This window comes from Phoca vitulina, unplaced genomic scaffold (assembly GCF_004348235.1).
Source record: "Phoca vitulina isolate PV1807 unplaced genomic scaffold, GSC_HSeal_1.0 scaffold70, whole genome shotgun sequence".
NCBI lineage: Eukaryota > Metazoa > Chordata > Mammalia > Carnivora > Phocidae > Phoca > Phoca vitulina.
The window spans coordinates 1,573,571-1,600,756 of record NW_022589773.1 but is presented as its reverse complement, the minus strand read 5'-3'; the positions used below and the strand labels follow the sequence as shown (position 1 = coordinate 1,600,756).

At 40.3% G+C, this 27,186-nt stretch overlaps 2 protein-coding genes across 6 annotated transcripts in view; both read left to right on the top strand.

The window, feature by feature from the left end:
- GKAP1 (G kinase anchoring protein 1) overlaps nt 1-10,928 on the top strand; it is a 99,843-nt gene extending 88,915 nt beyond the window's left edge. The window contains exon 8 of one of the 4 annotated variants that reach the window (XM_032392873.1): nt 8,881-10,928. In XM_032392873.1, coding sequence (XP_032248764.1) covers nt 8,881-9,183 — 303 coding nt within the window. In that variant the 3' untranslated portion in view covers nt 9,184-10,928. The remainder of the gene's footprint in view (nt 1-8,880) is intronic. The other 3 variants (XM_032392870.1, XM_032392868.1, XM_032392867.1) reach the window with 3 other exon arrangements.
- Nucleotides 10,929-16,005: 5,077 nt separating this feature from the next.
- The window catches only part of UBQLN1 (ubiquilin 1), a 52,223-nt gene continuing 41,042 nt past the window's right edge, over nt 16,006-27,186 (top strand). Inside the window, exon 1 of one of the 2 annotated variants that reach the window (XM_032392847.1) lies at nt 16,006-16,715. In XM_032392847.1, the coding sequence (XP_032248738.1) occupies nt 16,536-16,715 (180 nt within the window). In that variant the 5' untranslated portion in view covers nt 16,006-16,535. The remainder of the gene's footprint in view (nt 16,716-27,186) is intronic. The other variant, XM_032392848.1, reaches the window with a different exon arrangement.

The following is a 27,186-nucleotide window of genomic DNA, read 5'->3' as shown; positions in this document are numbered from 1 at the left end:
TCTAGAAAAATATTGCTATAGCTAATGTCAGAGAAATTACTGCCTGTGTTCACTTCTAGGATTTTTATGGTTTTAAGTTTCACATTTAGGTCGTTAATACATTTTGAGTTTATTTTTGTGTATGGTGTTGGAAAGGGGTCCAGTTTCATTCTTTTACATATAGCTGTCCAGTTTTCCCAGCACCATTAATTGAAAGAACTGTCTTTTCCCCATTGTATATTGTTGCCTCCTTCGTCATATATTAATTGGCCATATAAATGTGAGTTTATTTCTGTGGTCTCTATCCTGTTCAACTGATTTATATGTCTATTTTTGTGCCAGCACCATACTGTTTTGATTACACACAGCTTTGTAGTATATCTTGAAATCTAGAATTGTGATACCCCCAGCTTTGTTCTTCTTTCTCAGGATTGCTTTGGCTATTCAAGGTCTTCTGTGGTTCCACACAAATTTTAGTATTATTTGTTCTAGTTTTGCAAAAAATGCTGTTGGTATTTTGATAGGAATTGCATTGAATCTGTAGATTGCTTTGGGTAATGGACATTTTTACAATATTAATTCTTCCAATCGATGAACATGGACTATCTTTCCATTTTTTTGTGTGTCATCTTCAATTTATTTCATCAGTGTTTTATAATTTTCAGAGAACAGGTCTTTTACCTTTTTGGTTAAGTTTAATCCTAGGTATTTCATTCTTTTTGGTGCAATTATAAATGGTGGTGTTATTTTTTAAAATTTCTCTTTCTGCAACTTCCTTGTTAGTGTATAGAAACTACTAATTTCTTTTTGTATCCTGCCACTTTACTGAATTGGTTTATTACTTCTAGGGGTTTTTTTGGTGGAATCTTTAGGATTTTCTATGTATAGTATCATGTCATCTGCAAATGGTGACAGTTTAACTTCTTCTTACCAATATGGATGTATTTTATTTATTTTTCTTATTTGATTGCTGTGGCTAGAACTTCTAGTACTATGTTGAATAAAAGTGGTAAGAGTGGACATCCTTGTTTTGTTCCTGACATTAGAGGGAAAGCTCTTAGTTTTTCATCATTGAGGATGATATTAACTGTGGGTTTTCATATATGGCCTTTATTATGTTGAGGTATATTCTCTATAGTCCCATTTTGTTGAGAGTTTTTTTTTAATCATAAATGGATGTTGAATCTTGTCAAATGCTTTGTGGCATCTACTGAGATGATCATGATTTTATTGATTTGTGTATATGGAACCATCCTTGCATCCCAGGAATAAATCCCATCTGATTGTGGTGAATGATCTTTTTAATGTATTGTTGTATGTAATTTGCTAAAGTAATTTTCCTGAATAAAGCAAGCCAGATATGAAAGATTACATATTGATTTAATTTATATGAAACTCTAAAAAAGACTATCTATAATGACAGTCAACAGATGAATAGTTTCCTGGGGCCATGGTCGGGGGGTAAGGATTAATTGGGAAAGGGCTCAGGGAATTTTCCAGGGTGATGGAAATGTTCTATATCTTGGTTGTGGTAGTGGTTACACAGGTGTACACATATTGAGATTCACAGAACCATGCACTTAAAATTGAGTGTGTTTTATAGTGTGTAAATGAGATCTCAAAAAAGTAGATTTAAAAATTCCTGCTGTATATGTTCCATTAAAAAAAAAATCTAGATAGGCAAAGAGAACAACTAAAATTCATCTTTAGCCAAACATACACACACACACACAATTGTGTTTTATTCCTATATATCTCATTAAATAATTTTAAATAAAAAAATTAAGAGATACCATTTAAGATAACATAAAAATATATAACACTAATCCAAAAAAAGGTGTGCAAGACTGCTGAAAAGAAAAGTATAAAAGCTTATTAGGAGGCAATAAAGATCTAAATAAATACATGTATCTATGTTCCTGGAATTGAAGTCCTATATTTTAAAGATCTTAATTATCTCCAAGTGGATTTATAGACTTAAAATAACCTCAGTTATTCTCAACAGAATATTTGTTTTGTTTTGTGGTACTTGGCTGGCTGAAGGAAAGGGCCAAGGAAAGCCTCTTAAGACATCCTTGAAGATAAAACATTATTTAAGGATTTGTTCTACCAGCTACCAAGAATTTTTATAACATCACAGTAACTATGACTGTGAAATTGCCTCAGAAATAGATTGAATAAAGAGCTTAGAGTATAGCTGTATCAGTACTTGGTTTCTGAGAATGGTCCTGCAGATCATTTCCTACAGGAAAGGACTGTCTTTTCAATATATGGTCCTGGAACAATTGGACAAAGAACTTTTACCTCAAGGGTGCATGGGTGGTTTAGTCGTTTAAGCTTCTGACTCTTGATTTTGGCTCAGGTCATAATCTCAGGGTCATGAGATTGAGCCCTGTGTTAGGCTCCATGCTCAGCGGGGAGTCTGCTTGAGATTCTCTCCCTCTCCTTCTACCTCTCTCTGCCCTCTAAAATAATAAATAAATAAATCTTTAAAAAAAACCCTTTACCTCATACCATACACAGGAATACATTAATTATGGATAGATTGAAGAGCTATATGTGAATGGCAAAACCCTAAACTTTTAGGATGTAACTGTAGTGGCTTGAATAAGATGTTCATCTGGAACCTCAGAATGTGTCCCTTTGGTATAAAGAGTCTTTGCAGATGTAGTTAAGATAAGGATCATGAGATGAGATTATCCCAGATTAAGGTGGACCCTAAATCCAACCATGAGTGTCTGTATATGAGAAGGCCATGTGAACATGAGGCAGAGACTGGAGTTCTGCAACTATAAGCCAAAAGACGCCAAGAGTTGCTGAAAGCAAGCAGAGCGCTTGCCGGGATAGAAGCATGAAACAGATTCTCTTTTCAAAGCCTCCAGAAGGAACCAACGCTACCACCACCTTAATTTCAGACTTCTGGCCTCCGGAACTGTGGGAAAATGAATTTCTGTTATTTAAAGCCTCCCAGCTTGTGGTAATTTGTTATGGCAGCCCTAGGAACTAATATAATAACATAGGAGAATATTTTCATGACCTCAGGGCCTGAAAAAGTATAAAAATACTAGTCATAAAGGAAAAGATTAACTATCTTAAAAGTACCTCTTTTCATGAACAGGTACTATGAAGACTAAAAAAGCAATCAACAGAGTGGGGAAAGCTATTTGCAATATATATAACCGACAAAAGACCAGAATTCCAAAATAGGCAAAAGGCTTGAACAGGCACTTCACAGAAGAGGAAATCCAAATGGCCAGTAAACATATAAAAAGGTGATCAGCTTTATTAATAAGGGAAATAAAAATTGAAATCACAATTATGTACCCAGCAGATTGTTAAAACCAAACAGAAAAATATAGGCAAAAGAATATTAGGCTCTTTACATAAAGAGAAATCCAAATGGCCAATAAAAATATGAAAATGTGTCCAACTGAATTTAAATTGCAACCACAAAGAGAAACCATTCATTCCACTACCAAAATGGTAGAAGTCTGATAATACCCATGGTTGGTGAAATTTGGGGTCAATTTAAGTTCTCATACAGAGCTGGTAGGAGTGTAAATTGTCATGACCACTTTGGAAAATGTTTTGGCATTATTTGGCAAAGCTAAGGACTCACAGACCCCATAACCCAACAGTTCCACCCATAAGGATATATACCTTGGAGAACCTTATGTTTTATATGTATAAGGATATTGACACTAGCATTGTTTGTAATAGGAGAAAAATGGGGGGGGAAAAGTCCATCTAAGATAGATTAACAAGCCCCATATGATGGGTCGATCTTACAAATGTAATACTAAGTGAAAGAAGGAAGACAGAAAAAAAACAAATAGTACGAGTTTATGCAAAGGAAATTTGAAAGTAGGCAAAATTAACTTCATTGCGTATTATTTTAGGTGATAAAAACACAAAATCAAATAAATGATTATCCTGAAAGTCATTTTATTATCTCTAGCAGATGGGAGAGGATTATGATAGGAAGCCACACAGTTAATGGGGTCTTCTGGGGTGCTGAGAATATTCTATTTACTGATTTTGGATATAATTATATCTCTATATAAATATGTTTAAAATGTATATGTGTATATATATATAATGCACTTTCTATATGTACTATTATGTATCACAAAATTAATTAGTAAAAAGGGGACACTGTTTGCAAATATCTCTTGTTTTAATACTCTCCACAAGGCAGTTCATGGTATGTTAGAAAATGAAAAGGATCCTAGATCCCAGCCCCTTAAATACAAACAACTATTTAAATCCTTCAAGGAAGAAACTAGGCTTCTCTCTCTCTCTCTCTCTGATTTATAAATATGATTGGGGCTCTTGAAGTTTCTAAATATCCATTGCTCATTTTTGTGATTTAAAAAAATATTACCAGGGAATTTTTGAACACCACATAAGTTTTAAAAGTGCCCTTTAAAAAGCATACATGACTAAAATGGGAATACTGTATGTTGAGCAGTAATCTGTGACTTAAGATCACAGTCATGTGTTGGCCATGACTCTCACCGGCTCCTGAGAGTTGATTGTGCGAATCTCTTCCCAACTCCGAAATCAGTAATATTCCAATCACACTGATAGTTTGAAATTGGCCAAGGTGGGAATATTTACAGCATGGATATTGGCAACTGATAAATGCTACAAATCAGCACCTGCACCTCCACCCAGAACTTTAGCAGCAGGCCTCTGCTTAAAGACTATGAGTTCTGAATATAAACTTTCTTCATTAACTTTCTTTTCTTTAGAGAATCCCTAATATGTTTGGAAAACAACTCTATCAAGACAGTCTAGTGCCTCCTGAGCCTTAAACAAGAAAGCAGCTCAAACAAGAGAACTTAACTGAATTAAAACTCAGAAAATAAGCAATCGAAGGGTGGAAAACAAAATAGAACAACGTGGCATGCATTGGACCAAGCTCCTGCCACTTTCTGATAGCGTTGCTAATAGGAAAAAGAAAAATCATTGAAATAACACCCCCTTCTTCAGTTTTGTTTGCTCATCAGTTGATTTCTACCTCCAACTGCTCACCCAGGAGAGAATAAATCCATCCTCTGATCCTTGGAGGTGAAATCATGGAGGCAGTTTCCCTATTTTGAATATCAGGCTATTTGGGGCTAATGTCTTCAATATTTAATATAAAGTTTTTTCTCTTTGTCCTGGCTCCCTCGAGCTATTTAATAAAGGTTCCTACGGTTTTATTGCTCTTATATTAATCAGAGACTCAGAAGTATTACTTATCCAGTCTTTCGACTAAATGGAAAACTCTCTAACTTTTCTGAAGTGAGATGCAGATGACTGTGGGATGCAGTACCCTTCAGCGAGCAAGTGAGTGTCTGTCTAATAAGAATTCAGAAAACCCAGATGATGTGTTTTGGCTGTGTTGATGGTGTACCTGACGGTAGCCATTTAGCTGAGCATTACCTTAGTCTCTGTAAAGTCTTAGGTTTTAAATGCTGATGATATGATTCAGAAGGGTTTGGATTTATCCTTTGGAGCCCTTTGGAATAAACGCAGTGTTGAATAACGTGGTAAAATAGATTTAATAATCCAACTCCAAAGGACAAAAACACTTTTACATGTCAGTGATGCCTATGTTTCCTTCCCTTTTACTGGGATGCGATCTCTTTCTTTTCTCATGTGTGCTTAGTACTAATAGATCTAGTTTCCACTTTGAAGAGAAGCTACCCCTTTTGAAATATTTGTTTTTCCCCCAATGGCCAGCAGCTCCCAAAGCACATTCCGCTCCCTGCTTGCTTGCTTCTCTTTCTGTTTCTCTCCCTCTCTCTCCCTCGCTCTTATGCTAGCTCTCACAACAGTGAATTTAAAGGTACAACATTCTAAAAACAACAGCTAGTTGTTACGTAAGTTATTTTACAGAGTCTAAAGTCCTACAAAAATAGGTCTAGACCCAATCTACCTATCCTATAAAGTTTTCATTTAATTATCAAATTCAGCCTGTATTTACAATAAAGATCTAATTACACTTAAGCTCCCTTTAAGATGCATTCTTTATACTTTAAAAAAAATTCAGAGTAGATATTACACAGGTACTAGGGCACAACTCAGTCTCTTTGGAAGTTGGAAAACAGTATTTGTGCTGAAAATTTTTAGCTGTGTTTTCTCCACTGAATTCTTTTTAAAGATTGTATTTATTTGAGAGAGCGAGACAGAGCATGAGCAGTGGGGAGGTGCAGAGAGAGAGGGAGATGCAGACTCCTCGCTGATCAGGGAGCAGGCTCCATCCCAGGTCATGATCTGAGCCAAAGACAGCTGCTTAACCTTAAGACTGAGCCACCCAGGTGCCTCTCTCCAATGAATTTTAAAGTGAGCTGTGTATTGGAGATCAGTTACCAGGCCCAGCCACTGCATGAATCCTCTGTAAAATCTGTAATACTTTCTGTTGGTATTTCCTTTTACATAAACATTCACAAGTCAATTTGGTCAATTGTTAAGGACCTCTAATTATTAAAGGCTCTTCCTTTAGGATGTACTCAGTCTACCTCCTTATCATTCCCACTCATTGGTCCTCACTCTGTGCTCAGGAACCACATGACTACTCATCACCTATTTGAAAACAACTTCCATGTTCACACTGAGACTTCTCATCCAGGTTGGACTTTCTCAGCTTATTCAAGGTAGTATAGTAGAGTGGTTAGAAGCACAGGCTCAGATTTGGCTTATATCCTGGACCAGACAGCGCTGATCCTCTGTCTACAGCTACCGCTGTAAGGAATGAAGTCCTTTGCCTCTGACCTGGGACCCTTGTGTCTTCTGTGCACGACTGCCCACAAAACGGCAGCACACTGACTTGTCAGCTTGCAAGTTGGCCAGGAGAGGCTGATACTAGATCACCCTCAGCTTCACCCCATCGTGACAACTAGTACTAAGTTTTGCCCTCTTTCAGAAAGCAGTGACAGAGACGTGCAGTACATTGAACATGAAAGGGAAATTCACTACTGCTATGGGCAGAAACCCGACAAATTTTTAGAACTTTGGCTGATTGGCTTGGGAGATGAGGGAGTGGGTGCACAATACTTCTTAAGAATGGCACCAGCTGAGGCGCTGGCTAGTTCAGTTGGAAGAGCAGGTGACTCTTGATCTTGGGGTTGTGAGTTGGAGGCCTGTGTTGGGCGTAGAGATTACTAAGTGAATAAATAAACTTAAAAAAAAAAAAAGAAGAATGGCAACCGCTAAGCTGTTTTTCCCTTAAGTCTATCATGCTAATCTTAGATCCATCCAGAGATGACAGTAAAGGGTCTCAGAGTTTTTCTTGCTGTTTTGTGTGTGTGTTTGTTTACAAGGCATCCAAACTGTTAGAAGCCGCTTTGGCCCTCTCAGCTTCTTCTGAGGCCAACTAATTCTTGTGGGAAAGAATTTAGCTGTGTTTTCTCCACCCCACATTGGGTTTATGATGCTGATGAGGTAACCCACTGAAGATTGAGAAACAGACCCAAAGAAATATAGATAAATTCTTACAGTCTGCCCTTGCATCATGGAAAACTTTCCCCTAGTATTGACGTTGAATTTAAGAGATGTTATTTCGATAACGGGCAGCAGATGCCTCAGATTAAGGAGGACTTCTCAGAAAAGGCCATCCGCCAAAGGGCACAAACCCCAGCCACAGCTGGGAAAGGTGGCTGTGGCCTGCCACAGTTCCTGAAGCTGGAATCGGGTGAGCGAATGATGACTCTGCTGCTTAAGACAGGGCTTGGGCTGCATGGATAACACTGGAAGTCTGTTTGGTTAAGCTGCAGTCAACCACTGCACCACTTCCAACAAAGTCCAGGCGCTTCACTTCCAGCACGCAGTCACCCTCCTTCATGCCTCTTGGTCCCTCCCTCCTCCTCTGTGTCAGCCTTGGCCGCTTTAATGGAAAGATGATTAGGGGAGGGCCAAGGATGCCCTGTCACCGAGGGGAATCAAAGGTCTATGCACCCAGCAAGTATGCTGGGCAACTTTGGGAAGGAGAGGAGCTCACCCCTGTATGGCTATGTTGGATACACACGCCCAAGTCACCGTTCTAACCCTTCCATGGGGACCCGGCACCTGGACTCAGCTAACAGGATTTGGGCAGGCTTCATGGGGCGGGGGCGGAGGGGGGGGGACGACTATCATGACCCTGTTGGTGGGGCCCTCCAGCCAGTTCAAAGTGTTATTGTTATTTTTACATCTGAATGTCTATGAGGAATCAATGTGTTGGGTACTTGTGTTTCCTCTCCTGAAAGTGCCAGATGAGATTCTCCTGATTGCGGAGAGCTAGCATGTAGGGAAATGCTAGTACCTTTGAGGTGCCACAGTTTGAGCTACAAGTCTGTGGGACTGATGATCTTGCCAATCAGAGCTTCCTCTTGTCAGAGGTGCCAGTTTGGGGTTTTGGGACCCAGCTACTGCATACACCCCTTTTGAAGAGCAGCTATTGGCTTGCTGCTGAGCTCTTGTTGCAACTGAAGGCCTGACAGATAAAGGGCTTGCACCTCGCAGCATGATACTCATATTTTGGGGTGGGTCAACTTGGACTGAATGACTGTCCAAGTGAGAAGGGCTCAATAAGCCTCGCTTATCAAATGGAAATGGTGTATCCAAGAATACTCCTGGCCCCAGTGGCATCTTGGCTTTATACAAACAACTGGGAGCTATCCCCCCAGGAGAAGCTTTATCCTCGCCTTTTCCTCCCTCTGACTTTTCTGCCAGAAGCAAAATCATTGGCTTAATGGAGCTCTCGATTCACAGTTTCCCCTAAATGCCTGGGTTTGATTCACTGATGGGTTGGCTACATGGAAGCCTGGTAGGTTTCAGAACTGTAACAGCTGTTCAAGCTCAGTGTCATCATGTAGAACTTTTGGTTCTCAGTGGGCAGAATTCAAGGCCACTCTCTTTATCTCTGCCCAATAGTGCTCTTGTTATATTTGTGTTGACTCTTCGGCTGTTGCCAATGGTCTGGCTCTTTGGTCTGAACTTGGAAAACTACAGACTGGCAGATGGAAAATATCCCTCTTCTTTGGCGACATGAACTATGGAAACAAATCACAGCTGTGGAGCCAACCACGTGGGTCTCTCGTGGAGATGTCCCTGGAAGGGGCCATTCTGAGGAGGCCGACTAGAGTCCAGCTGCTGACGGAGCTTTGTGCTGCCCTGACCATCACCACTGCCATCTGTGTCTGTCACTGTGCTGGACACAGTCCACACCAACCATAGAGTGGGCACAGAGTACAGGAATTAATGTGTCTCATGCAAAGAGAAACTACCCTACCACTGCCTGCCAGACTTGGACTCCTGACCAAAGGTGACACATTTGTTTCACAGCAAACAAAGCCACCCTGCATGGCTTATGGCCACCACCTACTCCTGGATTACATTAGATTTTTGATCCACTCTCAAGGCTATTGGTGGTGCCTCCCTGCTGTTGACACTGTTTTAGCTTTGGTGTTACTGCTCCAGTCCAATTGACTGACTCTAGTCACACCATGTGGCCCTTTTGAAGTTAATCTGTGTCACATGTTAGGCTTTCTGGACCATTTGCAGTCTGACAATGGTGTACTTTTTATTGCAAAAGCCACTCAACAATGGGCTAATGGCCAACGTACTTAATGGACTTCCCATGTTTTCTGCTACCCACAGGCATCTGGTAGTGTTGAGTGTTGGGACGGTTCACTTCAGAAATCAACTCAAAAAGATTTCTCACTCGATATCCCTCAACTCCTCCTAGTTCATATACTAATAAGTTGGGATATTTTGGTCACTGGATGTAGCCATCCCCAGAAAGGAATCATCCCCTCTTAGCCACTTCCTGGATTATGATAAGGACAAATGGGTGGGGTGGGGAGTTTACACACCTACTTTGAAAATCCAGCAATCTACCCAGGACATTCCTGGGCATATTGCTTCTTTCTTTCCCCGAATGGCAATTGCAGACTTTCCTGCTTGGTACACCCTCTTCATGGCAGCACAGTCAGAAGGGGGCCTAAGGGACTTAAACTTAATTCTAGGTCAGCTACTTGGATTTTCCTGTTGGACTGACATGGGCCTAGTGCATAAGGATAATAACTACATAGCTGAGCACAGTCTCTCTGAGTTCCCTTATAATGGCCTGTGAGGGCCTACATGGAGGACATAATGGGTCTCCATAAGTTTTAGAAAAATGTCCTCAACCCTTTTGCATCTTACCCTCTGGACACAAGGTGTAAGTGGGAGATGGTTGGCGAAAAGGTGAAAGGGAAAACACACTGGGGTTTGGTGGTGGAAGTAAGCAATCCCAACACCAGGGAAAGGAATGTCTTGGACCTTGGGAGGCACAGGAGAGGGAGAGACAATAATCCTCCATACTTTCAAACTACCCCTGGACCTTTCTTCATAAAGGAAAGCACTCAGGTGAGGTTCCCCTGAACTAACACTAAATTTAACTGACTGTTGGGTCTGCTGTAGCCCACCAGATAGCTCTGACCACCACTGATCACCATTCTCCACAGATTTAATAAGAGGCCAATTGAAAATGGCAGGGGATGGCCCAGCTCTTGCACCTTTCATGCAAAACATCTGTCAACACCTCTGGATATCTTTCCCACTCCCATTCCTGGAGCCTTCACTAGTCCCGTGGACTGGATGAATGCCACCTGGACAAACAGGACAGTTTTGACTAGACTCCATAAATAAGGACTAGGCTCAATTCCAACAGATCGAGGAACCCAAAGGCCTACCAACCAGCTGAGAGGCCACAATGAAGACACTGTCAACCTGTGCCCCCCAACTGATGTAGGCCACACTTGGGGGGGGGGGGTGTTCCAAGAATTACAAACAACATTTGCTTTCCAGTTGTACCATGTGAGCTCCCAGGACTGCGCTTCTTATGTGGAAGTCAGGAGTTAACTTGCTTCCTCTTGAAAACAACAGTGGCTTGCACCTTGGGGGTGGTCATAAGAGAGCTTCAAGTGTTTAAGAAAATACCATTAGTAGGGGCACCTGGGTGGCTCAGTCATTAAGCGTCTGCCTTCGGCTCAGGTCATGATCCCAGGGTCCTGGGATCGAGCCCCGCATCGGGCTCCCTGCTCAGCGGGAAGCCTGCTTCTCCCTCTCCCACTTCCCCTGCTTGTGTTCCCTCTCTCGCTGTGTCTCTCTCTGTCAAATAAATAAAATCTTAAAAAAAAAAAAAAAAGAAAATACCATTAGTAGATCCCAGAGCCCTCAGATAAGAGGGAGAACTCTCCAAAATGATGCTGCCCTTGATAACTTGGAGGAGTTTCTCTGAGGGATAACTTACTTGCTGTATATATGCAACCTGTGTGCAGTTATTCATATGATGAGAACCACCCAATTAGAAGGGGTGAAGCAAAATTTGTCCTGACTTTAGCTGAAGAGATCAGTGTATCACATTGGCCCTGGAAGGCATTCAAATAAGCTTCAACTCACTGCTCAGGGTTGTTATCATTGATATAATTGCCCTAGATTTCCTCCTTGCGGGCCATGGCAAAGGATGTACAATTACTAATGCATCCTGCTGTACCTAGATTAATGCCTTGGGCCAAGGGGAAAAGTCAATACAGAAAAATCCCTAGGAGGCTGCCAAAGTAGACCTTGTTGGTTTGTGGGATTCGTTCAGCTGATTGAGTCTGAACCCCTGAGGAGTACAATTACTAATACTAACGGTTGGCCTCATCCTGCTACTTAGAATCCTGTTGATATTAGCCTTATTAAAGGCTATATGAAAGAAATTGAATGGATTTTGCCCCAGCCTCTGATGGGCAGTTTAATCAGAATGATGAACAGAGTGGCATACTAATGGGAAAGTTTGCCAGAAGCCAACAAAGTGTAGAAACAATGGGTAGATATTCCTGGGAGACAATTCTTCATGGGTCTCTCCTAATTCTGCACATCTTGGGAATATAGGCGCTGACTGCATGCGGTGGGCAGAATAATGGCTCTCCCAGGAGGTCCACATCCTAGTCCACAGAACCTGTGATTCTGTCACTTAAAATACAAAAGGGATTCTGCAGCTGTGATTAAGGGTCCTGAGATAGGGAGATTATCCTGGATTATCTGGGAGGGTCCCATGTCCTCACAAGGGTCCTTATAAGTGGGGGGGGGGCAGGAAGGTCAGAGATTGACAATGGAAGCAGAGGTTGGAATGACTTGGCCCCAAGCCAAGGAATGTGGGCAGTCTCTACAGGCTGAAAAAGGCAAGGAACAGATTCTCCTCTAGAGGCTCCAGAAGGAACACAGCCTCTGATTTTTGCCCTTTAAGATCCATTTTGGAGGGGACGGGGGTGGGAGGGTGGGGAATGGGGTAATTGGGTGAAGGGCATTAAGGAGGGCGCTTGATGTAATGAGAAGTGGGTGTTATATGCGACTGATGAATCACTAAATTCTACCCTGAAATTAATAATACACAATATGTTAACTAACTTGAATTTAAATAAAACAACAAAAAATGAAAACAAAAAGGTACAAACTTTCAGGTATAAGATAAATAAACTCTGGGGATGTAATACAGCATCATGACTATAGTTAACAATATTATATTGAATATTTGAATGTTACTAAGGGAGTATATCTTAAAAGTTCGAATCACAAAGAAAAAATGTAACTATGTGAGATGATGGATGTTAATCTTATTGTGGTATCATTTTGCAATATATGCATATATCAAATTGTGTTGTACACCTTAAATTTATACAATGTTATATGTCAGTTGTATCTCAATAAAACTGGGGAGAAAAAGAAAAAGAAAGATCCGCTTTGGACTTCTGACCACCAGAATTGTAAAATAATAAATCTCTGTTGTTTTAAGCCACTGAATTTGTGGTTATTTGTCACAGCTGCAATAGAAAACTAATACACTGCCTTTGTTCTGGACTCCTTTTTCAAGGATATTTGTATAGTGAACAGTCTTTGAGGATATCGTATCTCCCCACAGAGCAAAGGGCTGCAGGTTTACTGCCCACTTAAAAGATCCAAGTTCCCCCCTGCTTGGGGTTTCTCTCTAAGAATGCAACCCACTGCATGCACAGGTGTCACTGGCCCTCTCTGCATCATTCTGCAGAAGTTAGGGCTTGGGGAACTGGTGCAAGAAAATCCTGATACATTGTCTACTGCTGTTGCTGTTAGTAACAAAGTACTTTGTTTCCGACCTAGGAGTCTTGTATCTTCTGCCAGCATTTACAAAACTGTTAGTTTGTAACAGGGAAAAAAATCTCAGACTGTTCACAGTTCTTGATAGATGATAGAACAACTCAGATAACCCACAGTATTGTTCTTTGATGAGAGCTCATGAAAATTTTTTAGGCGTCATAACCAAAGCTTAGTTATAGAAGGATAAGATGGCACCAAGAGGAGACAGTTTTGAGGATGGAGACATTACCCCGAGGCAGAAGAACCTCTGTAGGACGTTATTGCTGTTATCTAGACCACAGTTAATAAGGATGTGAGCTAGACTGGTGGCAGAAGAATAGTTTTAGATAATAGAAGCTATATTACAAGTGATGAATTGTTAAGTAAATTGTTCTAATAATTATGATAGAGGATCAGAGAAAAAAATTGATTCCGTAGGTGTAGCTGTTCAAGGTAGGTGTTAGAGAGGAGGAAGCAATAATGGGCACAATGTGGGGGGAGGGGATGTGATGACTTGAAGGAATGACCAGAGGTGAGGAGAATATAATGTACAAGTGCTTCTACAGATGGTGATAAATATGTATGACCGCAGTGGAGTCTATCTATAGGTTAATGGGAATGAAACTTGAAAGCCAGACTAGGAGTTAGTAGAAGGCCTTGAATTCCTAGTTAAGAAGCTTGGGCTTTATTTTCCAGGCAGCACGGAACTTCTGATGGATTTTGAATAGGGGAGTAACATGATGAATGCATGTTATTTATACCACTTATTTGACATGACATGTGTACTACCTTGTGTTGAAGTTATGTAAGTTCTTGGACACAGCATTAAAATGTGCTCAATAAATTCATGTTGGTTGAATTAATTGCCTCATTTTGTCGAGGAAGAATTCTTCTACCATGTGAACAATAACCTTTTATCATTGTACTTGAAGTTTGGATATCTGGCTCATATTGGCTTGTGAGAACTGACTGGTAAAATTTCAGGAAACTTGTGAGCAAGTTGACCTCAAATTGGTAGCTTGAGATTGGCTATTTTGCAAATATTTACATCAAGGAAACTGGCAAACACTATAAATCAAAGCTTGTTTTCTGGAGACTTGGTCATTAAACATTTACCAGCTTGTCACTGCTATCTCCCTCACTTCTCCTACTCCCCATCCAACTAGCCTCTAGGTTTTCTGAGGACAGGGACTGAGTCTTTATTTGTCTTGTATTCTCAACATAGTACTTGGACATTGGTCATGCTCAATTGATGTTTGTAGAATGAATGAAATATATGCTCCTGTAATTTTTCTCCAACTGACCATTTAATGAAAAAAATCATTTAGAAGAAAATGCCTCAAGTAGACATGTAGACCCTGGGGTTCCAATCAGATCCTAGGCCTGTTTTTTAAGTGGTTTTGGAACACAGCCACTAATTCATAGACTACTATGTCTACTGGTTGTCTATGAATTGCTTTGTGCTGCAAGGGCAGAGCTGATTATCTGAGATAGAGAATGTATGCCCTGCAAAGCCTAACATATTTACCATCTAGTCTTCCCTGGAAATTTGTTGATCCTTATCTAGATCCCCACTACCAACAGTTCCTTAAAAGGTAGGATTATTTCTAAAAAGTGGCATATATACTATATATTCTTAGAGATAAGTTATTATTATTCCATAAACTGTGCACATACATAATTTTTTTTAAAGAAATTAGACACAGATAATTACAGAGCAATTTCATAAGAACCGGGTTAGAGATAATGATTGGTTGTCCAATGGTGGAACTTTCTACTTTGAGTAGTGATTACCTCACATCTAAACACATGCAAGTAGTCACCCTTTAGCAGTGTGCATCCTTCAGCAGAGAGCCTTGTGTAATCTCTTCACCTTATTGAGCAATGCTGCCAGAAATCTAGCTGATGTCAAATGATGTCTGTATTGCAATTTATTCTTTCAGAACTCTCAACACCCAGATTCCCAAGGGGTTCTGCTAAAAAGTAGTCTTCATGAGACAGTATTTTTTGCCACAACAGGGCTGGATTGCTTAAAAACAGAAATACAGAATGTGTCTTTGCATATTTGGGTCATAGTGGGCTGTCAAAGTTTCCATTTGCGCAATACTATTTAATAAAGTTAATGTCCTGGGTTCTACATTCCTTGCAAGTCATCTTTAAAGGCAAATGATGACATCATTTCAAATTCAGGATTGTCAGGGGAAAAATAACATTTCTTATTTGTACCCATACTCTACTGAAAATGACTTTTGAACAACTACTGAAGTCTGAACTGCAGCAATAAATTAATTTGATAGACTATAAAATGAACACCTCAGCTACATTAAACTACCCCAGAAGGGTGGGCTGTCCTTGGGCACCCTGCTTCTGCCCCACATATCTTGAGGGCCAGTGTTCAGAGAATTCAGGGCGCTCGCGCAGGGCTGTCAGAGTGGAAGGAGAGGCCACGGTCAACAGAGGTGGCCTGATCGCCAGACCAAACTGGGCTGGCCCGAGGGCGGGACGCCGTGGCCATGGAGCAATGACTCCGCGGGATTGCGCAGGGTGGCTGCGGCCCATTTTCCTTTCGTTATGACGAAGATCGTTCCTCCATTAACTCAGCTTCCAACTCCCGCGCACCGGGCAGTAAGATCAAGCATTAAAAATCCTACAAGTAGGCAAATGGAAGGATGTTAAAACGATAGCACAACTCGCCAGCATTTTCACTGCCCTCCCGTTGGGGTCCTGGGTGCGCGCAGCGGCCAGGCGAGGCGGGCGTGAGGGCACGGAAGGACTGCGCACCGCCAACGCGGGGTCTGCAGGGGTCGGGGGACGCGACCCGGACCACCAGCGCGCAGGCGCATCCGCGGCTGCAGCGCCCAGTGGTCGAGCCCCCTTTCTAGTAATTTCGCTAGCCGTGAGGTCATCACATCGCGCCGTTACAGCGCCTCCCAGAACCCCCTAATTTATTTTTTGGTTGGGGGATGAAAGGAAATGAACTGATTTCTCCCACCCCGTTTTGCTTTTAGTCCTCCACTCTGGCTGCGCCTACCCTCTGAGGAATGGAGCGGGAGAGGGAAAAAAAGGCAGCCGGAGGTGGCAGCGGGGCCGGCCGGGCATGACTCGGCGACGCAGCCAGCCGAGTTACCCGGCGTGCCCCGCGCGGCGCCGGCCCAGGGACGTGGGGGGAGGGGCGGGGAGGAGGAAGAGCGGCGGCGGCTGCGGATGTCGCTGCGACCGAGCGGCGTCTGAACACACGGCGGCTGCCGAACGCCCGACGCGGACCTGCGCCGGAGCCCACACCGAGCTCCGCGGCCCCTCGCCTGCCAGGGCGGCCTTGCACCCGTTGTCACTGAGGCGGCGTGCCCCGCATTCTCCGCTGCCCGGGCCGGCCGGCTCTGCCGTCTGCTGGCTCCCCCTCGCTCGCCCGCTCCCTCCTGCGCGCCTGAGTCACCGCCGCCGCCGCCATGGCCGAGAGTGGTGAAAGCGGCGGCCCTCCGAGCTCCCAGGACAGCGCCGCCGCGGCCGAAGGTGCCGGCGCCCCCGCGGCCGCTGCCTCTGCGGAGCCCAAGATCATGAAAGTCACCGTGAAGACCCCGAAGGAGAAGGAGGAGTTCGCTGTGCCCGAGAATAGCTCCGTCCAGCAGGTGAGGGCCGCCCTGGCCTGGGGCCCGGGGTGGGGGTGGCGGCAGGACCTCCGCCCGCGGCAGGAGGAGACGGTTTTGGAAGGGTCTGGGAGGGGATCGTCCCCCGAGGTGCCCTGGGCACTTCTCGCGGGTCTCTTTTCGAATTAGATCACACCCAAGTTCCTGGGTGTGCTCCTTGGGACACCGCAGAGGCTTGTGGCGGGGCCCCGCGGCCTGTTTGTGGGACGCGCGGACGCCGCTTCCCTCCGCGCCCTCCTCCTGCTCCCGCGTCGGCCGACCACCAGCCTCCTCCCCCAGCTCCCCGCCCCTCGCCGCCTCCCTCCGGCTCCTCACAAAGGAAAGGGACCACCGCCGCGCTCCGGGCGGGGTGGAGGCTGGGCTGGGGCGAGGGTTCGCTTTAGCCTCCTCTGCGGTTTTGTCTCATGAATTAAAAAAAAGAAGGGGGGGGGGTGCTCATTGTTTTACCTGCCTGCGGATTAAGGTAGATTTTGGGGCGAGGAGCACGTGTACATTTAGTTTTGCGTTTTGATTGCTGAATTTTGTCCTGCCTTCCAGTCTTCAAGAAAAAATTAACCATGACGTAGAAATTGTTTTCAGCCACATGTTAATAATACTAGGCTTAAGGAGAAAGGTGGATGAGTTTTCATTGATGACTTGCTGTTTCCTTTTCAGTATATTTATCTCTCATCCCTTCCTTAGGTGCCAGTCATTGGGAAGGTTTTTGTTTGATTTTAGAGGGATGGTAGCCACGTTTTGCAGATATTAGCAGTTGCAGTCGAATAAAAGAGAACAAAATTGGAGTTAATGGAGAATATTACCAAATAACTTACTACTTAAAATCTGTTCAGGTATACAAACTTGGCTGTTAAATTAAAAATCTTGAAGAATTCAAACTTGCTTTAGCTTATTGTTGAATGTACATCCCAGGATATTTTTCATAATTGTTGAATTGATCTCTGACGATCTAAAATAATGTGAAGTCTATGAGGAAACAGTTCCTGAGATGTACATGTGAGTTTCCTCAGGAACAGTAAATGGAGTATTGGTTTATATAGTTCTGAAAGGTGGTGTGTTTTGTGAAGCATTAAATAGAGTGTACCATCAAGTGAGAAACTTTCACCACTTACTGAATCACCTTTTGGTGGTAGGGGGGATGTCCTCAATTATATAAAAATTTCCTTTAACATTTTTATGTTTTCCAACATACAGGAAAGTTGAAAGAATGGTACAGTGAATATTCACATGTGCATGATCTACAATTGACATTTTGCTGTATTTGCTCTATCACACAACTAATCACGTATTGGTTCCTTTTGTTTTTTGGAGGCATTTCAGAGTAAGTTGCAAATACCATTAAATGTTTTTCACAAATACATGCACCTGTATGATCCAAAAGCTTTATCAAGATGTAGAACTTTATAGTTGACTAGAAAGTTCTCTGTTTGCCTTTCCTAGTTCGTTCAGTCCCACTCCCCTCCATCCACCATTGATTTGATTTTTTTTCACCATTAGTTTTGCCTGTTCTAGAACTTCACATAAGTGGGGTTATATAGTATGTACTCTCTTCGGTAAGGTTTTTTCACTCAGCGTAATGTTTTTGAGATTCTTTCTTGTGTATACCAGTAATTTCTTCTTATTGCTGTGTTTTCCACTGTATGACTATGCCATAATTAATGCACTCTCCTGTTGAGGGCCACCTGGTCTTCTTGCAGTTGGTTGCTATGAACCCTCTTGTACAAATTTTTTTTGTTGGACAGATGTGTTTCTTCTGTTAAATACTTGGAAGTGGAATGACTGGGTGATAGGATAGCTATAGGCTTAGTTTTATAAGAAACTATGTTTTTGAAGAGTTCTAACGTCCTACGGTTCCAGCAGAGGTGCTTGGGAGTTCCTGTTGCTCCATATCCCTGCTAGCATTTGATAGTGTCAGTCTTTTTCATTTTAGCTCTTCTAGTGTATGTGTAGCCATATTAGCTTTTGAAGCCCTTGGGTCTTCTTTCTAGGATTCCTAGTTCAGGTCTCTACTTTCCTACCTGCTTTTCAGCACTTTATTGTAAAAGATTAGGAAGAAAGAGTCAATATTTTATAAATAGAAAAATTCACTTAAGTCATTTTATGGTGTTCTGTCTGTGAGGGTTTGTTTTTTACTTTTTGTGATGGTGACATTAGAATTTTAAAGTCTGTGGAAGTTTTAATCTTACTCTTCTGTAACCAAAGTAAATTGGTTAAATTAAAGCTTTTCCAAAGCAGCTTATTCTGATGGCAGTTGAATTTTTATTCTGAAAAATGCTTTCTATTGAAGCAGAAAACATGATTAAAAAAACATGTAACACTGCACCAAGAACCTGAAGACAAGTTAACTATCTGTGGGGTCTCTTAAGGGAAACACATACAGGAAAAATGTGTGAGTATAAGAAAAGCAGTTTTCAGATGATTTGTAAATTCTACTTGAAGCACAAGAAAGTATGTCATTTTGTAACGTAAATTTTTCTTAAAGGGTTTGATAGACTTAAACTATTTGTTACCAAGTAAAATTTGTCATTAAAATATATTTAATGACATTAAGATTCCATGTTCCGTAAAAATGCTCAGTAAAAAATTGGAAAATATTTGGTCCTGAAAATTTTTATCTAATTTTAGAGATAAAGAGGGTATGGTAGGCAAAAGACTTAGAAAAAGAAAATATTGAAGGCTTAGGCTTTCTATCAGGCAAGTTCCATATTCTACAGTTTAGAATCTCTTTCAGTAAGTGTTTCTGTATAATGTAAATTCTCTTATATACTGAAATAGTATTTATACGAATAAATTATATTAAACTTTCTGGGTCAGTTCTAAAATATGTTGTAAGGTGGTAACTAATTTTCTTATTTTATTCTCAGGTTCTGTTTGAGTGTATATGACTAATAGGCACAAACAGGATACCTTAATCCAGTTGGTATTAGTGTTACTTGTTTGGGGTTGATAATAATAACACTTTTTTTGAAGTTAAAGTGAAATTTACTTTTCATTGAGCAGTCAATTGAGTAATGTTTAAATTTCTAGTTAAGGGTAGTTAGAATATAAACTTAACCATGTGTGTTTCGAGGTGGTTTTGTAAATAGGGGTTTTCGTAATATAAGTAAGTAGATTAAAAGAATAGATAAGTTGTGTGTATTGGCACAGGGTCCCTGTGTAGGAGACTTTTTTTTCCTATTAATTATTCATTATCTACTATGGGAAACAGTTTGAGGACTTCCAAGTGTCAACAAGGGAGATGAAGTCCAAAGTGGGGTGGGGGTGGGGGTGTAGTGTGTCAAGTCATTCATTAAAATTAGTGCAGAGAGTGGGGCGCCTGGGTGGCTCAGTCGTTAAGCGTCTGCCTTCGGCTCAGGTCATGATCCCAGGGTCCTGGGATCGAGCCCCGCATCGGGCTCCCTGCTCCGCGGGAAGCCTGCTTCTCCCTCTCTCACTCCCCCTGCTGGTGTTCCCTCTCTCGCTGTGTCTCTCTCTGTCAAATAAATAAATAAAATCTTTATAAAAAAAAAAAAAAAAAAAAATTAGTGCAGAGAATGGAAGGGAGCTTCCAGGTAACATCTAATTAGCTTGTTCTGGGATTTTATAGCTCTCTAGGTTATAGTGTAAGATTTGGATTACAGTTACCTGAAATATTCAGGCAACATACATTCTAATTTCAGAAAACATTTTCATTGCTTGAAACTTTTAGAGAAGTATTAATATACTTAGACATAACATAAATACTGTATTGCATAGATTTCGCCTTTTCTTGCTAAGGGAAATTGCTGTGTCAGGATCGTTAACACAAACACCATTTAACATTATACTTTATGATAGATCTAGAAAAGCACTGTCCACTTTGGTACTACCAGCCACATCTGAACTATTAAATACTTAAAATGTGGTTGGATTGATTTTTTTTTTTTAAGATTTTATTTATTTATTTGACAGAGAGAGACGGGAACACAAGCAGGGGGAGTGGGAGAGGGAGAAGCAGACTCCCCGCTGAGCAGGGAGCCTGATATGGGTGGGTCTCGATCCCAGGACCCTGGGATCATGACCCGAGCCAAAGGCAGACGCCTAACGACTGAGCCACCCAGGCGCCCCAGTTGGATTGATTTGAAATGTGCTGAAAGTGTAAAGATTTTGAAAACCTGTGACTGGGTTCTTTCACTTAGTGTAATGTTTTAAAGGTTCATCTGTGTTGTTGTAGTATGGATCAGTTCTTTTTATTGCTGAATAATATCCCATTGAATGGATGTATTTCTCATTTTATTTCTCCATTCATCAGCTATTAATCATTTGGGTTGTTTCTTTTTGACCAGTCTGAATAATGTCTCTGTGAATAACTCAAAAATTTTTGTGTGGACATATGCTTTTGTATTTCTTTTGAGTGTGTACTTGTGAGTGGAAATGTTGGGTCATGTGGTAGCTCTGTGTTTTAACTTTTTGAGGAACTGCCAAACTATTTTCCAAAGTGACTGCACCATTTTATATTCCCATTAGCAGTGCAAGAGGATTCCAATTACTCTGCATTCCCTGGAACACTTGTTATTGTCTGTCTTTGATTATTGCCATCCTAGTTACTGTGAAGTGCATCTCATTGTGATTACATGACTCAATGTGGTCGGGGGTTGGTCCCCAAACCCCTTCTAGGAGGACCGTGAGATCAAAACTATTTTCACAATAATTCTGTTGTGTTTTTCACTCTAATTCTTTCAAAAATCAATAGCACACTTTCTTGGACGCTGTAAGATGTGGGATATCGCAACAGATGTGAAAATCCAGCTGTCTTCTATTAGACTAAAGTGATTTGCAAAAATTTAAAACAATGCTACTTTTCACACTGGGGAAACATAGTTACTTTTCATAAGAATGTTATTTATATTAACATGTATGAGTTTATTTTGAAATGAATTTTTTTAAAGATGCCTCAGTTTTAATTTTTAATATAGCAAACATCAGTAGATATAAATATGTTCATAAACAAAAACTCGGGCTTCAAATTTATAAGAGTGGTGTCCTAAGACCAAAAATTGCTCGAGTATTTAATAGATTAAGTAGGTACTTCTAAGATTGAGGATTGATTCCATTAAGTTGCCATTGTCTCTTGCCTGAAAACTATAGGAGTTTGCTGGTGAGTCTCCCCACCTCACTCCCCCCCCCTCCAACATTCATTCCTACAGCAGTCTCTGAAAAATGTTAATCAGATCATGTTATCCTCTACTTAAAACTAATAGCTCCCCACAGATCTTAGACTTACATACGTGCTTACAGCTCCTGCCTACCTCTCCATTCTGATGTGTTCTTTCCTCGTTGGTCACTTACTCTTGCCATATTGACTTTTTAGTTCCTTGACCTGTTGTTACATTTTTTTTTCCTGCCTCAGGACTTCTTTGCAATTTGTTCGCGCTACCTGGAATGGCTCCTACTCTGCCTGTTTCCACCCATACCTTAAATCAGTGAAAAGGTCACTTTCTCAGAAAAGTATCCCTGATTGTCTAGACTAGATTGGGATTCCCTGTTGTATTTTCTCACAGCACTCTGTTTTTTGGTCATAATTCATCACAATTTAAATTCAATGTTTATGTGGTTATTTGATTAATGCTTATTTCTTCTGCTAAAGACGATCTTTGTTCACCATTGTGTTACCAAAGCATAGCACACAGTATGGGTTCAGTAAATATTTGTTTACAGGTGAATCTAAACCATTACACACAGTAATATGTATTTAATAATAACTGCCACTTATTAAACCTTCATTGGGTGCAGTATATACATTATCTCATGGCTTTCTGCCCTTCTCACAGCTTGTCTTAAATTGCTCTCCCCTTAGGTTATCATTCTCCATAGCTCTTGAGTGCTTCAGATGTTCACTTTTGTTTCTGGTTGCTGGAACATAATTCTTCTAGAACAGCCGTTCTTAGCTGGTCATCTTCATCTGAACCACAGAACACAGAATGACTGTTGAATGACTATCCATTTTTCTCAAAGATGGTTCACGACTACTATAATTTTATTTTTTATTTTTTTAAGATTTTATTTGAGAGAAGGAGCATGCACGTGAGTGGGGAGAGGGGACAGAAGGGGGGAGAGGAAAGGGGAGACAGTCTCAAGCAGACTCCACGCTGAGCGCAGAGCCTGTTGCAGGGCTGGATCTCCGGACCCTGAGATCAGGACCTGAGCCGTAATCAAGAGTGGGATGCTTAACTGACTGAGCCACCCAAGTGCCCTGACAACTAATTAAATGCATTGGAAAGAAGTAAATATAGTCGGTGGTGTGTTGGTAAATGTTTGTCAACCACTTCTTCAGGAAAAACGGCACTGTTTTGTAGTGTTTGCTGATTTTCATGGTGTACATTTAACCATGGCAGATACTAAGCTACCAATATTAAACTGGCTCACAGAATTGCTGAAAATTTAGCAGTCTCAGCTGGTAGGAGTCATTGATTACAATGCCTTAACGCAGGGGTCAGCCAATGATAGTGGGCCAAATCCACCATGTCCATTCACTTACGTTATTATCTATGACTGCTTTCAGAATAACCATATGGCCCACAGAACTGAAAATACTTATTCTTCAGCCCTTTACAGAAAGTTTGCTGACTTCTGCCTTAGGGCATTAGAGCTTACTGTTCTAGATCCTGTCACATGGGTACTCAAAACCCTTCTCACTGGAAAATTTTATCATGGCTTAAATACAGTGCTATATAATAGAAATTTAATGCAAGGCGTACGGAATTTAAATTTTTTCATATTCACTTAAAAGTGAAAATTTTTAATCGTAAAATACACACAAAATTTACCATCTTAACCATTCTTAAGTGTACAATTCAGTGGCATTAAATATATTTGCATTGTTGTGCAACTGTTACCACCATCCATCTCTAGAATTTTTTTCATCTTGCAAAACTGAGGTACTGTACCTATTAAACAATAACCCCATTCCCCTCCCACCAGCCCCTGGCAACAAGCATTCTACTTCCTCTCTCTGAATTTGACTAATCTACGAATCTCATAAAAGTGGAATCATAAGTATTTGTCCTTTTATGACTGATTTCACTTAATATAATGTCCTCATGTTTCATCCATGTTGTAGCAGATGTCAGAATTTCCTTCCTTTTTAAGGCTGAGTAATATTCTATTGTATGTATTTGCCACATTTTGTTTATCCATTCATCGGATGATGGACACTGCATTGTTCTACCTTTTGGGTATTGTAATTTTAATAATATGTTTTATTGAACCCAGGATGTCCTAAATGTTATTTCAACATGTAAATAGACATAAAAAGTTGAGATATATTTCCTTTTTTTAAAATACTAAGTCTTCAAAATCTGGAGTGTATTTTATACTTACAACACATCTCAATTTGGACTAACCATGTGTGGCCGCAGACTTCTGAATTACATAGCACAGTTAATAGAGTCTTCATGTCTTGCTCCTTACTTACCTCTCCTCTATTATTCACTGCATTTTAGCCATTTGTATGTCTTCTTTTTCCCTAACTATCACTCACTAGCTCTTTCCCTTTCTGGGCCTTTGCAGATGCTGCTAATGACAGTAACAGAATAGCTAGTACTTATTCTAGACTTATCAAGGTGTAATACATTATTATTTTTTAAGTTTCACAACTTTATGATGAAAGCATTATTAACCCTTTTTTTTTAATGAAGAAACAGAGGCACTTGGGTGGCTCACTCAGTCAGTTAAGTGACTGACTCTTGGTTTCAGCTCAGGTAGTGATCTCAGGGTCATGAGATCGAGCCCTGCATTGGGCTCTGTGCTTAGTGTGGAGTCTGCTTGGGAGATTCCTCTCTCTCTGTCCCTCCCCCCTGCTCTCTCTCTCTCAAATAAACAAATCTTATAAAAAAAAGAAAAAGAAGAAACAGACTTAGGTTAATAACGTGATCAAATTCAGATACCCATTAAATAGTGGAGCCTAGGTTCAAATCCAGTGACTAACTTTGGAGCCCACATCTAACCACTACTCCAGGCTGCCTTGACTTTTCTCTGGCTGGGTTTTTCAGCCTTAAAGTTTGTTTACTTATATTTTTTAAAGTTTTTATTTAAATTCCAGTTAGCATATAGTACAATATTAATTTCAGGTGTACAGTATAGTGATTAAAGTTTATTTAAATGTTAGTTTATTTAAATGTTAGTTTATCAGAGTTTGGGCTCACCAATCTAAATGAGTTCAACAATTCTAATTTGTGATACCATTTTGTGATTATATGTACTTTATCTTTCCCATCCCATATTGAATTTGCAAGGCTGTTTTGCTTACCTCCTAATCCCATGGTGCTTGGCACCTATTGTGTAATGCAGGTATTTACTGAGTGAGCAAATAGTGTTTTAAAGATTTATTTGCAATATTTTGTACTTATTTGGGGGATATTTTTAACTGTGATTTACTTAGAAAAATGTGATGTTTGTGTTTAGTTTAATTAAGTGTCTAATGGCATTATTTCTGTTGTTTTTCTGTAAGAGCAGCTTCCACTGTTTAAAAAAAGAAAATTTCGGGTGCCTGGGTGGCTCAGTTGGTTAAGCGACTGCCTTCGGCTCAGGTCATGATCCCAGGGTCCTGGGATCGAGTCCCGCATCAGGCTCCCTGCTCTGCAGGGAGCCTGCTTCTCCCTCTCCCACTCCCCCTGCTTGTGTTCCCTCTCTCGCTGTGTCTCTCTCTGTCAAATAAATAAATAAAATCTTTAAAAAAAATAAAAAATAAAATAAAAAAAGAAAATTTCATTAAATTAGGATTGGAATTTTTTTAGAGACCAAAGTTGGTATCTTCTGTAAATCTGCTGTTTGATGCAAAAAGTTTTGGGTTAGCATTCCACTCATAAGTATGATAAAGTATATATATGTGTGCCTGTACTTTGCAAAATATTTTCATTACCCCAGAAGATCTGAACTCTGGTCTTTACAGGTAAACTTATGCCATCATGAGCTAGTTTGATTTCTTACTGATAACACCTTAGACTGCTTGGTTTATTTATTACTGGTTAAGCAGCTGGTACAGATTTCTAGGGTTGAGACTTGGGTATAATGATTTTTGGTAAAAAAATTTTATAGCCTTTAAAACTCTTCTGGTGATTCTGTTCAGAAAAGTGACTGTTCAGAAAAGTCTTCTGGTGATTCTGTTCAGAAAAGTCTTTATCTATATACCCATATGTAATTTTCTGTTTATTCTTGTTAAGCAGATAGATCATTACACTTTGCTTTACTTTCTTTTCACTTGTTTGTGGTCTTTCCATATTGGCATATGTGGAACTAACTTCACTATTATTTATTTATTATTCATAAAAGTTTTGTTAGGATTTTGAGAAAGGGGGGAGTGTGTATTGGCATATTAATTTAAGTATGTTGAAATGTGGTCTGCATTTTGGAGAGAACATGAACATTGGGATTGGAGAGATTTTTGAGCAAGGTGCTTTACTCCTTTGAGCCTCACTGGCAGCATTTTTAACATGTGATATAATACTTGATTCACTAGATTGTATGGAGGATTTCATGAGACAATATGTATAAAGTACCTGGCTCAGGGTTTATATGCTCTACTTGTATTGGTTTCTTTCCTCCTGCACCCTTTTATTTGCCAGTGAATTGAGTCTTATTTTTTTTGTAGTAGAAGGAAGCTTGAATAGTATCCTAGCATGTGAATAATTAAACATTTAGTTTGTTATTCTTACCATAGAAAGTCTTTTTCAAAATAGTACATTTTATGGCTAATGCAGTATAACATTTATGGCTGAGTGTTCAATTTTATATTTATAAGAAGGTGCCCTTTTCCCATATAGCTGCTCATGTCTCTAGTTATGTCTCATACTCTACATCTTTGTGTTAGATTTATGCAGTGTTTTTTAATGAGGATACTAATTAAGTTTACTTGGACATCAGGTATTTGGAGAGTGATAACTGGATGAACTATTACATAGGATGATTTATTGAGTATGATTCTTTTCAGGAGATTAGCAATATTGAGTGAGGAACTGATTAAAAGACTTGTGACTTAAAATACTAAAATAGCAAATGTTTGAATGTAGTATATTATTCAAACAACTATTTAGAAAATTCTTGCTAAATGCTATTAATATGAGGTTCTGCAAGGAATACAATTAATGTGTATGTTTTAATATTCAGAGCTTTATTTTTTAAAGTTGCAAAATTTATTTTTTTCTGAGGATACTTAATAAGAGCAGACACAGACAGCTAAAGGCAGGTTTGGATTGTGGGATAGTTGTAAAGGATGACAGTATTTCTTTTAGCTGATTTAAAAGTCAGATCAACTTAATTTTATTTATTTATTTATTTATTTATTAGGTTAACTTAATTTTAAAAAGTGGTTATAATTCAAAGTTTATCTTCACATAATTAGGGTAGAATATTTGAGTGTTTGCATGAGTGTGAGTATTCTGCCCCGAGGTACTTCACATACTTCTCTTAACTCTCACATCAGCCTTGCAGAATAAGTATT